Source organism: Sciurus vulgaris (assembly GCF_902686455.1).
Source record: "Sciurus vulgaris genome assembly, chromosome: 1".
Classification (NCBI taxonomy): Eukaryota; Metazoa; Chordata; class Mammalia; order Rodentia; family Sciuridae; genus Sciurus; species Sciurus vulgaris.
Window position 1 is genome coordinate 125029108 of NC_136461.1, and position 13266 is coordinate 125042373.

The following is a 13266-nucleotide window of genomic DNA, read 5'->3' on the forward strand; positions in this document are numbered from 1 at the left end:
ATCATAAGTCCTCAGTAGATCTGCTATTTCTTCAGACTCTTCCCACACAATGGTTATTTCCTTGTTTGGTAATTTTTATGAGAGCACATTTTTTAAATCTCACTCCATAGCAAACTAGTGATCCAATTAAAGGTGCTTTCTTTTAGGCAAGATTTCGTTGTTTCTTTTGCAAACCAGGATGCTCTGTGGACCTGGGAGACTTCATCAGGAAGTCTAGAATTCTTGTCCTTTTTCCAAGGCAGAAGTTGAGGCTCATGGCTTCAGATTTAGCTTTCTTTTGCTCATTGCTTGCTTGTCATCTGTTCTTTTCCTTTTTTTTTTTTTTTTTTCTTTTTTGCCTTGCAAGTCAAGCACTCTACCAGCTGAGCTATATCCCCAGCCCCTCCATTATACTTTTATCTTTAAAATAGTTTTTAAAGTGTAAAATAGTTTTTAATAGTGTCCCACAGTCTATTTTGTAATTGTTTTCTGAATAAATATTATTAAGCTCCATGAAATGTATCATTTTATAATAAATAAGACTTCATTTACCTGAACTTTGAAGTGAGGAAATTCAGTCGTAGATAGACTTTGATGAAGACCAACATATGAGCTTAAAATTAAGGCAATTCTTTCTTGTCACTGAGTATCTATCATGTCCAAGTAACTGCCAGCTGGGACACTGGTTTATACCCTGCTGGGATATGCATGTCTGTAAATATGTACTTTCTCAAAAAATGCTTCTTTTTGTTGTTCTCATCATAATGTTACAGAAGCTTTTCTCAGTATTGAGCTCTCATGTAAAGTAGAAATGCCTCCTCTCATGGAGAACAGGGTAAAAATGGCAAAAGAGGACTGTTTCTAGGCCACAGTAATATATTTGGTTTGAGAAGATGGTCATCTTTATGTTTTCAACCACATTTAACTTAGGGTTTTGTTTTCTGCCAAGAAAAAATTCTGTCTCCTATAGTTGTGGCTATAAATCTAAACACCTGCTTGAACAAATCCAAAAAAGTATGTCCTTGATTCTAAGTTTATTTGCTCTGACTCAGCCATTTAGGAAGATGAGTACAGTGGATTTCCAGTGAAAGAAAGGCAAATCCTGATCTTTTTTTTTCTCTCTCATGGTTCTAGGGATTGAACCCAGGGCCTCTACCAACTGAGCTACATACCTAGCCCAAATCTTGATCTCTATATGGATCCAAACTGTTTCTTTGAAGAACAAATGTGTTTTTTTTAACAGAGTCTGCCTTTTGGTGCAAGATGCCTACGGGATGTTTGGTGAAGTGTACTTGGAGGTTGCCATGCTGAAGGGCAAACAGTTGGAAGGGAAGTCCTGCCGGTTGGCAGGAATGAAGGTTCTACAGAAGACCACGAGAGGAAGGTAAGGTCAATGACAGGTCATTCAGTTTGCTACAGTGACTGGTTCTTTCATTAGTCTTTTATCTCTAATATTGTTTTTAAAGCAATAAGCCAGGGTTGTCCTATATTTTGCCTATAAAACAAGACAGGGAATTGAGTGGAACCCATAAAATACCTCTAGGACCAAACTACAATTGAATAATAAAGATAATTATGCAGTTTAGTAGTTCATAATTTTATTAAAATTAAGAGAATTAAAATGGATGTAAAAACAATCTGTATCTTCCAGACTCATGATGACTAAATGAAATGAAATGTTGTTGATACAAAACACATTAGCTATTATTTGCATTTTATTTGCATCAAAAATGTACTATCATTTAGATCTTGTTTCCATTTTTCTTAATTCCCTCTTTCCTAAATTAATATATTTTAGGAGACAATAGTATTATTTATACTTCTTCAAATACTGTTTCAAATTAGAATGTTTTGAGGACAGCAACATGCCCAGGCATATCTGTTTATTCAGTGATCCTGTCAGTCACATTCTGTGATCATTTACCCAGTCTCATTCATCCTTTGTGTACCATTCCAAATGGTCCTCTACATCTACCTCATCGGCTGACCAGAATGCTTAGCATCCTGGAACCAGCTGATGACCTCTGACACTTAGTTCATAATGAAAGGACAAGGGGAAAAAGAGATTAAAAATGTTGTTTAAACTTTTTTTTTTTTTGGCAATACTGGGGATGGAACTCAGAGCCTTGTGCTTGTGAGGCAAGCACTCTACCAGCTGAGCTATCTCCCCAGCGCTGTGTAAACTTTTGAATCTCTTTCTGTATTTAAATTGCTGACAAAATATTTGCTGCTTTGTTAAGGTGGAATTACTCTCTTTATTTTATACATTTAACTTTATTTTTATATGTAGCCATCCAAATACATATTTATATTGTCCTTTTGTTCTTTTGGAAGTTATATTTCTTCAAAACAAATTATTAAATAGTTTTGGAATGCTGGACATTATAATTGCCTATTAGTGACATCATCCATTGTCAGTCATCCACCCATGGCCCAGTAAACACATTATTGTCTCTTTTTTTCCCAAAGTATTGTGTTTCATAGCAACTCTCAAAAACTTAACAAAATACATTTTTGTAAACCTTAATAAAGTATGCTTGCTTTCAAAAATTCAAGTTAAATGATGAATTTTATAATTATAATACCTAATGCAGAAAATAAATTTTTTGTATATGCTTATAATCTCTGCTACTTAGAAGGGGGATCACTTGAACCCAGGAGTTCAGGGCCAGCCTGTGCAGCATCGCAAGACCTTGTCTCAAAAAACCCAAAGGAAATAGAAAACATTTTTTTAGAATTGAAAGATAGTTGCATGTTTGGGCTAAGTCATAAAGTCCACCAGATTTCATCTGTTTCATATTTCTGGTGATGGTACATCACTCTTCTCTACTTGCTATTTGATGTACATGTGGAGACTGAAGGCCACAGAATGGTCCTGGAAGACAGATGTGCTGCTGGAGCACTATGCACTAGGCTCCCTCCCCCAGTCCAGAAGTCTTGCTCAAAGATAGCCAGCCTAACTGTTTTTCTTTGACATTTGGAGGATCAAACCCAGGGGTACTCTACTACTGGGGTATATCCTTAGCCCTTTTTATCTTTTTAATTTTGAGAGTCTCAGTAATTTGCCCAGGCTGGCCTCAAATTTGTAATCTTCCTGTCTCAGCCCCCCAAAGTCACTTAGATTCAGGTGTACACTCCCAAATACAGCTTCTCTAACATTTTGGATTTAAGTGTCTATACTGACTGATTGGTCCTAGTAAAAGTCAGAAAAATAACCCAAATTGAAGTTTAAAAACTATAAAATTTTCAAAGCAACAGTGGCTACCCATTCTCACTAGCATAATGCAGGTCCTGCCTATGCGTCCTTCCTCTACAGAACTCTCACTGCTATTTATTTAGTACCCTTCATCCAAGGCGCACCCCTGACCTTTGTTCTCCCCAGTGGCCTGTGCAGCAGTTTAGTAGGTCAAACAAGCTGAGAGATAGCATTGCTTTGGTGTCATGTGTATGAACTTTATCCTTCTTATTGTTGGTTATTACATGGTTTTATTTTTAGATGACAGGGCAATAATGAGAAAAAGAAAAATTTTCATGAAATAACATTAACCTATAATAGATATGGAAACAATATTAGCAAATTCAATTATTTGGCAAAGGGGTAAAAGGACCTCTTTCAGTTTAAAAAAAATCCTACAAATTACCATGTATGGTGGTACACATCTATAATTCCAGCTAGTGGGCAGGCTGAGGCAGGAGGATTGCAAGTTCGAGGCCAGCTGGGCAATTTAACAAGAACTTGTCTCAAATTTTTAAAAAGTGAGGAAAGCAGGTGTAGCTGAGTGGCAGAGCAGTTGTCTAACATGCATAATCCTAGTGCTAGGGGAAAAAAATCCTACAGATTTATTTTATTTATTTCCCAACCTGTTAAAACAAAGACAACTGGTCTCTGAATATAATGTATATTATTAATACTGTTTTTTATAGACCTCTTGATGGTTCCTTTTAAAATAATGTACTGGAGAAGATTTTATTAGAGAGATTTTAGTTAGTACTAAGTATATACAGAAGGCTCTGTCTCAGTACTGAGAGTGACAAAGGAGGCAACTAACAGAGTGTTTGACCTTGTATTGCATCCCTTTGAATGGAAAACAGGACAGACACTAGTACCAGAGCAGTTGATGATTCAGGTAACTAAATAGGTCTTAGCTAACTTATCTCAGAAGATTTTATAGTAGAAGTGAGAACAAATGCTTTAAACATCTTGATCTGGCAGAAAGAAAAGCCTCTTTAAATTGGTAACATGTTATGAGATGTCTGCAAACATATAAAAGTAGGATTAAGAAAGTTATATGTGAAAGAAGTAAGAGGAATTTTTTGAAAAGGTAATTCACTCATTCAGTAAATATCATTTAGTACATTTGTGTTCTGTGCCCCTGGGTAGTTGCTGGGGCACTGAGCTACATATGATGCTAGATTTAGAGGATTTACCCCCAAAACTAGAATATACTAAGGTATTCAGTTAGTTTTATAAAGCTTTAAATCTGAATATTAGGAATTTTGCATTAACTGGGAGAAAGTGTCCTTATGTGTCTTCAGGAGAAGGAAAGAGGTGATAAAAATTACAATGGAGTAAGATTTTATCTTACTATTATAACTATAATAGATCAGAGATAGAGGGATAGGAGCAGTGTCAGTTAGTTAGAACTTGTTCAGAAACCACTGCTAAGGGAAGACCGAAGAACCAGTTACTAAGTGATTTTAAATTTTTGGTATTGTGTACAAAGGTCCATTAGGAGTTACGGCAGACACCAAAACAGCCCACTTCCTCAGGGCACTCACAAAGTAACATGAAACCAGGAAGAGACTCACAGAGAGAGATGATGACTCAAGGGACCAACTGGCAAGTATAGCAGAGAGCCAGGGCCTGAGGGCGGCAACCTCCAAGGGCAACTCAAGAGAAGGGAGTAAGGCTTTGGAACCCTGGAGAAAATTGGAAAGGTTTAGAGCCAAGGATTAGAATGAAGAAGGGTGGGCTAGGGACATAACTCAGTTGGTAGAGTGCTTGCTTTGTAAACATCAAAGGCCTTGGTTCAATTCCTAGCACTGCAAAAAAAAAAAAAAAAAAAAAAACGAACAAAGAAGGGAAAGAAGACAGCTCCATAGTCTAAACAACCATTTTATCCCTTCCACCCTGCATTAGAGCCATAGAAGATAGGGAGAGTTTGTTGCCTTGGTCAACTATAATGGTAGGGATAGGGAGGCAATACATTCTGGAGGGGACAAGGTATATCTCAAAAAATGAACCAATTCATAAGTTATTGTGTAAATACCAGCTTTTCTTTTAATATAACACAGTAAGTGCTGATAATTCTTAAACAAAAAAGCAAAATTAGTCAGCATGCTGCAGAACTAACCAGTCTCATGAGCAGGATATGAAAGTCCCTCAAACTTCCAGCCCAATCCCAGTGCACTTTACTTGTGGCCTCTGCACCTGTTTTCTGGGCCTCGTTTAAGCCCCCTTTTCCCCTCACCAGCCACTCCTACATACTCCCTCATCTCATGTTCTGGCTCCTTCCCTGGACTCTGCCTCCTTGGTCTCTTGCAGTGGTTACTACTGGGCTATCCCATCCTCTTCTCTACCAGGGCCACACTGTTCATAGTGAAGTGTATCAGTGCCTATACCTAGAACTGTGTGAGATACCCACTGACCTGAGTCCCACCAAAGAGACATATTTTAATGTAAATGAGAGTGATATCACAAATAGGTCTGAATGTACCTGGTTTTTAGTTAACTAATACGCACACATCCACATTCTTATAAGGAGCCTTCTGATACATCATAGAATGGCTGTTTCCCCAGTGCTGTCCTGTACCATGTTCCAGACTGCCAGGCCGTATATCTTATGACCTGTCAATGGCCCTAGCTTGGTCACTATCACACCCTCTTCCTTGCACAATACCTAACATTTAGAGAATCAGTAAAGATGGCATCAACTGAATACCAGAGGGCCCTAACTTGTTCACTGTTTTTGTTTCCTGTATGTAGCAGAATATCTGGCACATACTAAATATTGATGGGGTAGACATGAGGGTTTATTTTCAGTTCATCTGAGAATTTTCTTCAACAAGATTTGAATATGTATGTTTATACTTCACAAGCATAGTTGTTGGAACTCAGTTTTAGCCACAGTAATAGAGATCAGGTTAATCACCAGACCTGTGTCCCTCACAGTTGACAATCATGCCAGTTGTTCACCTCTGGTCACAGATGCCTAGTCTCCTCACTTGGTCCAAGGGGAGTGACAGAGGGTGCATTTTGAAGCTATTTATCAAGAATGGTGGGAGTGGGAATATGAACTATTAATTGTTCACATAAAGATAGTTTGCATGGATTGAACTTCTGTTTATTTTTCCCTTTTGGTCATACGAGAATCAGTGAAGTAGGAAGAGGCACTGTGTCTTCACCCATCTTATAAAGGAGGACCTGAGACAGAAAGTGGGTAACTGTCCTGGGTCTCACAGTCAACCTGAGTGGCTCTGGACAGGGGTGCCAGGTGTTCAGGATGATGAGGAACCCATCACCTTCACTCCAGCTGAGTGTGATCTGAATGCACAAAAGTGCTGCAGAGGAAGTCCTTAAGACTCATTCACAGCAAATCTTCTGAGATGCATACTAATCAGGGAATCGTTTCAGATGCTCTTTTCAGGAACTATGTAGTGGTAAGAACTCTGCTTGGATAAGAAACTTCAGTAGTAATTTCCTTTTTTTGATTTTTCCCTCTTCAATAAAGTCATCTGTTTAAAAAGCCACATACTTCCCCTGGGATTTGAGGGCCAGAATCTCTTTCCTAATTGCCCTCTTTAGAAAACTTGCTTTAAAGCACATTCTTAAGAACTCTTTCATGATTTTGAAATTAAAATGATGTCCTGGTGGGTTCACCCAAGTTTTTGGAAGGAGGGTAAAATGTCACATAAGACAGAGAACTAAACCATGAGACCTAGAGTGCTCAAAGAAGCAAAAGTAGGTACTTCCTCCCAAAGCAGCATTCTGCTATGCAAAACCCATCATCAATTTAGAAGTGTGTTTTTTAATTTTCCCTATGAGTTTTATTTTTTTTCTTTGTCAAATGTTGCCTACCACTAGTATTTCAAGTCAAATTTTTTCATTATCTTTTAGAATTTGGATATTTTGAGCCTGCAATAGTGACACACCCTGTAATCCTAGCATCTCAGGAGGCTAAGGCAGGAGGATTGCAAGTTCAAGCCCAGCCTGAGTAACTTAGCAAGACCCCATCTCAAAATAAAAAATGCTTAGGACTGGGAATGTGCTCAGTGGGAAAGCATCCCAGGTTCAGTCCCCATTGCCAAAAATTACCAACAATTATGCAGTAAAGCATTAAAACAGTACATAGGAATAGGTCACATAAGCAGTTGTTTACAAGATGTATCCCTTCTGATAATCAATACTTGGGCATTCACTTTTCTTGACTGTTAATATTGTATATATGCTATTTCATGGTCTGATATACTTTTATTTCTTACAGACTTTTTTGTGTATTTCTACCATCTAAAACCCCTTATTTTGCTGCCATGGTGTTCTCTGATTTGGGGACATACACACACTGTGTACAGCAGAAAGGGTTTTAAACTTGCAATAAGGAGACCTGGATTGTGACTCTGCTCCCAATTTGATGTGGCTCCTAATTTGTCTGAAAATGAAAGAACTAATGACCAAAATGACCTTTAAGCCTCTGTAGAGTTTGAGTCTGTTCTTTTACCTTTCAGGACTAGTAGAGTGGACTTCTTTTTAGCTTTGTACAAATGCATACCTTTTTCCATTTAACCATCTTTTCCTTAAGGGAAAGATTGAACCTTTGGGTTTTTTTGTTTTTTTTTTTTTACAAATAAACTGGCCAATTCGCTAACTCTAATTGCCAGATGCGTCTTAGGTTAGGCATAAAAATGTAATTGAAATATCTCTTTGGGAGATCTTCTACTAAAATATGAGGTTCTGATATCTAGACTGTGTTTTTTTGATGTAGTATATTTTGAAGGGTAAATTAAGCTCTATAATGTGTTTTCTTTGGAATAACTACATTTTGGGAAGATGAAGTCTATTTTCCTAATAACTGTTTGCTTAATAACTTCAAGTCTCATTAAAATGAATTGACAATTATTTTTATTAGTGATTCTAACCAAAAATTAATAGGGATCATGACTTTTATTTTATTTTGTAGAATTTATATTTTTTATTCCGAGTTTCTATTCCCAAGTCACAAAAATCATGGTTAGCCTCTCTTTAAAGCTCCATCTGCTTATTCATTGCCTTAATATATATATTTGGTTTCTTTGCTTAACTTCTATAAATTAATTCTGATACAGGGAGGCCTTTATATACTTAATAAAAATCTGATTAAAACCATTTTGATACTGTATATTTTACAATAAGAACAATGAAGATAATTGGGAAAAGTTGAAAAGTTTAATTTGCAAAGATCTATTTTCTCATTGGGATAAGAAAGAAATGTCTCAAAATACAGTAACCTGTATAGAGCCAAGCTTTAATTTCTTCATTTTCATTAACTGCTAAATGAACTCTCAATGGATTAAGAAAAAAGGGAGGAGGAATTTACATGCCCAGGCCAGAAGAATAGGGAATATACTACTGGTGATAAAATTCAAAGGAATAAAATTAAATCAAACTGGTCATTGTCCCCAAAACCTCACCCCTGAGCAAATACAGAAATAGAATCAAAAGAAAGGCAGCATCCTCAAAAGAAGACATGAAGTAGCCATTAAAGAGATTTTTATTAAGTCTAAATTGAAGTAACTAAAAAAGAACGTGGTTGAACCTTGAAAAGAAGTGGAAGAAGCCAGACACAAAAGATCACATATTGTCTGATTCCATTTATATAAATGTACAGAAGAGGCAAATCTACAAAGATCTCTCCAGCAGATCAGTGGTTGCCAGGAGCTGTGGGGAGGGGAAGTGGATGTCATTACTTTGGGAGTAATGACAGTATTCTGAAATTCAATGTTATATATACACATTGCATTGTACATTTTAAAGTGGTTAATTTCATGTTATATGAATGTTACCACACTTTTAAAAGAAGTAAAATGAACTAATTGTCTAGAAAGTGCTTATACTGAATTATTAATGACTATCAAGGATTCATAAGAAACATTTGGAAAATAGTTTCTAAGTGGAACTTCTGGGTGTATACCACATATTTCAAAAAGACAATGTAGGAAGTAGAAACTCAAAAAGGAAATGTCGATCATTATTAGCCATTAAGGCTATTTGGGTAAAGTAAGGACAAGAATTTGTTTACTAAAGCAGGCACCCTCTAAATCAATCTATCACCTTTATCTTTCAATGAAAGCTCTTTAAGATAAGACAACTGATTTTATATCTATCTAATCTGCTTTCATTATCAGTGAGAGTAAAAATCAAAACATTGATTAACCGTATACAAAGGGAAAACAATAGACTACAACAAGGCTTGGAACACCCACCTGGTTGATCACAGGAAGCAAGATGAATGAGAACCACAAACCACCTAAAAGACTATTTGAACAATGTAGGGTAACCATTGCCAACAGTACTGAGCCAACCACCTTCCCTTCAGCTACTGATATTTAACTTTTTCAAAACTTTTCAACTATACTTAATGCTATTCAACAAAAATAAATTCACATTATTGCCAATTAGACAAAGAAGTTCTGCTTTGACTACAGTCTTTTATTTGTTGCTATTTCACTTGTTCATTCACTTTTCAGGGACACTGGAATAAAGTCAGTTTTAGTCCACAAGGCATTCCTATTCTAGAGAGTGGCAGGTTTTTTAGATTTTTGCTGCAGGGAGAGAGAGCATGTCCCCTTATCTGCTTTCGTCAGTAGGAGAGGCTTTACCAAGGAGGAGGCCTTTGGGTGGGACACATGGGTTCTTAGAGTTTCTAGGCAGAGGCTCATGGAAGAGCATCAGGGTAGAATAAGCTTACTCTTCCTCCCAGTCAGCTTATTTCCCCAATGTCTTTTGAACAAAAATAGATTGAAGGGATGGGAAGATACCTCAGTTGGTAGAGTGCCTGCCTTGCAAGCACAAGACCCTGCGTTCAATCCCCAGCACTGCCAAAAAAAAAAAAAAGAAAAATAGATTGAAGGGCCCAAATGTTGTTTTTAATATGCGTCTTCTATAGCAGTTAGCTAGTGCTCAATATAAATCTAATTTATAAATGGTGAAATCTAAACCAAAACAAACTGTAAAAAAGAATCATTTTCCTAGGCATAAAGAACAAATTTTCTTAATAGTATTCTCAAAAATGGCTTTACTCTTCCTCTCTCACTCTTCTACCTACACTCACATAACCAAAGAACAAAGTGGAACTAAGTTAACTCTGAAATATTTGCATATGTGGGCCAAGCTTATGAAGGAGACTCACTGGTTAAACAGCAAAAACTTCCAGGAGCCCAGCATGGTGGTGTAAACCTATAATTCCAACTACTCAGGAAGCTGAGGCAAGAGGGTCACAAGTTCAGGGCTAGCCAGGGCAACCCTGACCCTTTCTCAAAATATACAAAGGGGTAGGAATATAGTTCAGTTTTTAGAGCAGGCCTTGGTTCAATCCCCAGCACCCAAAAAAAAAAAAAAAAAATGTATATTCCTGGTTACTGAAAGAAGGCAGCTGTGCTTCACTATAAACAAAATGGAAAAAGAAAGATGATCAAGAATAATTTAGGGGCTGTGGTTGTGGCTCAGTGGCAGAGCACTTGCCTAGCATGCGTGAGAAACTGGGTTCCATTCTCAGCACTGCATATAAGTAAATAAATTAAAGGTTCATCCACAACTAAAAATAAAATATATATATATGAATATTTTTTTAAAAAATGAATAATTTAGATCCAGGCATGATAGAGCTTGCCTACGACCCCAGATACTTGGGAAGCTGAAGCAGGAGGATCGGAAGTTCAAGGCCAGCCTCAGCAACTTCATTAGACCCTCCTGTCTCAAAATAAAAATAAAAAGTACTAGAGTGCCAAGCATGGGGGTACATGCCTGTAATCCCAATGGCTCGGGAGGCTGAGGCAGAAGGATCACAAGTTCAAAGCCAGCCTCAGCAAAAGTGAGGTGCTAAGCAATTCAGTGACCCTGTCTCTAAATAAAAAATAGGACTGTGGATGTGGCTCAGTGGTCGAGTGACCCTGAGTTCAATACCTGGTATCAAAAAAAAAAATGCTAGGATATAGCTCAAACATGGAGTGTCCCTGGGTTTAATCTCTAGTATCATAAAAAGTTCATAGATTAACTAACTAATTAATTAATTAAAAATTAAAAATAATAATTTAGAAGAATAATGAAGTCTGGAAGGATACCTTGTTTTCCAAGGGAGAAATTAAATCCAGTTGAAAATCATTAAGACTTGTAATTTACCTGATAATGAAGTTGATGGAATTAAAAGTACAGAGTAATTCACTTAAAACAGGGATAAAAGAAACCAGAAAGAAGATCAGTTGATGCAAGACATTAAAAACCAATGCCATCTTTCCCTCCAGATTAGTGATTTAGCTAGTTAATTCACCTTGTAGCACAGTAAGTCTGAAATTCAGTATATTGGCAGCTTTTTAATTTTTTTTTATTCATTCTTTCTCTTAAAAATCTACTCTTCACCAAAAAAAAAAAAAAAAAATCCTAATTATCTACCAGTATGAGATCAATAGTTGTAAAACTTTCAGACTTCCTTTCTTTTAATAAAACTCTAAAGAAGAAGCTCACTGTTAAAGTAAAAGCATATAGAGTTGTTTGTTCTGTTAGGAACTGGGAGGTAGATGGGTTAGGCCACTATAGCCTTCCCACCCAGTCCTTAGAACTCCAGCATCACAGTTTGAAAGTAACTGTTTCGACTTAATTGCTTATATAAATATTTCACATATTCAGTATAGATTTGTTTTTCCTTAGTCAATAACCTAAGGTTATTATAATGGGAACACTGGCTAGCCATATGATTCCAAAGCAGCATTGAAAGATTCCTCTGTTAATCTCAAGTATGAAATCCAAATACTTATTTTAAATATGATTTTATTAGCTCTGCTCTCAAATTTGGAGAAGTTATAGATTTTAACTTTTAAATAGAATACTCAAATCTTTTTATAATTTGCTGACAAAATATCTATTAATGGGATGCTGAAATCGGAAAGAAAAGAGTTTGAATGTCACTAGTCACTGTTTCATTTAATCCTCAAACTAGCTGGCAAGTTGGGTAATGGTGTTCATATTTTAGATAAAGCCCTGAAGCTCACTGAGGTTAAGTAATTTGACTCTGTTTGTGAGCTGGGCCTCAAGCCAAATCCATCAAATTCCAAAGCCTGCATTTCTGGTACTTCAACTGACATTTAATTACTTCCAATTTTAGGAGAACTCATTTCTGTAAATTTCCTATTTGTTTTATAGTAATAATCCCTGGCCCTCAAAGCAGAAATTTGATTGTTTCTTGTCAGTGTTGATATTAATTTAAACTCTTGGTGTTTTCCATTGTTTCCAACAGCAATAAGCTCTCTGTACTAGAATTATCCTGAATTACCAGGAAGATGATCAGGTTCATAGTAAATAATTACATTGCATGCTTTGAGTTTAATTAAGATTTTTTTCAGCTCACTTAGACCCTTATTGATGAAAATATGAATTAAGAAATGTAACTTTTACTACCATTAGAAAGAAAGAAGAGGGGAGAGGGGGAAGAAGGAACTTAAATCTCTCGCCAGAACTTCTACCACCTAGTGGGTTGTCATGATGCCCTTGCACCTGAGCCATACGTTTGTAAAAAGCCTCAAACTGGGTCTTTCAACATTATCTGCAAATGAGATAATAACATAGCCACTGCTTTTGTCGATTATTACTATTGAAATTATTAACAAAAATTATAAAGGATATTTAATAATCTCCCTTTCACCCTTTACCCACTGGATATTCACCACAATAAGTAATCTTCTATACCTTTGTCCATTAGTGTAACCCTGTCTATAAACAAAAAGATTTGCTTTTTCCACTTAATCTTAGGAGGATATCCTTCTCTCATGAGTTGTCCCTCTACCTAGCTTGTAGGTAAGCATTTAGGTTGTTTACAGCTTTTGCCATTCCAGAGCAATGTTGCGGCACACATCTCATGTGTCTGTTTCCTTTATTAATTTAGGTTATATTTTAATCTTTTTCACTATCAACTATAGCAAACATGATATATGTGTAACTATATATGTGTGTATAATTATATATATGTAATTATAGTGTGTAATGAGTGAGTAAAGCATATTCTTTAAGCCACCACCAAATTCACGAAACAAAACCTGACC

The 13266-nt window shown here is 36.4% G+C and overlaps 1 protein-coding gene across 1 annotated transcript in view; it reads left to right on the plus strand.

Annotated features, from left to right (window-relative positions):
• Positions 1-13266, plus strand: part of SPIDR (scaffold protein involved in DNA repair) — a 461819-nt gene that overhangs the window by 391635 nt on the left and 56918 nt on the right. The window contains 1 exon segment of the mRNA XM_079136512.1: positions 1223-1363. Within this exon segment, the coding sequence (XP_078992638.1) occupies positions 1223-1363 (141 nt within the window).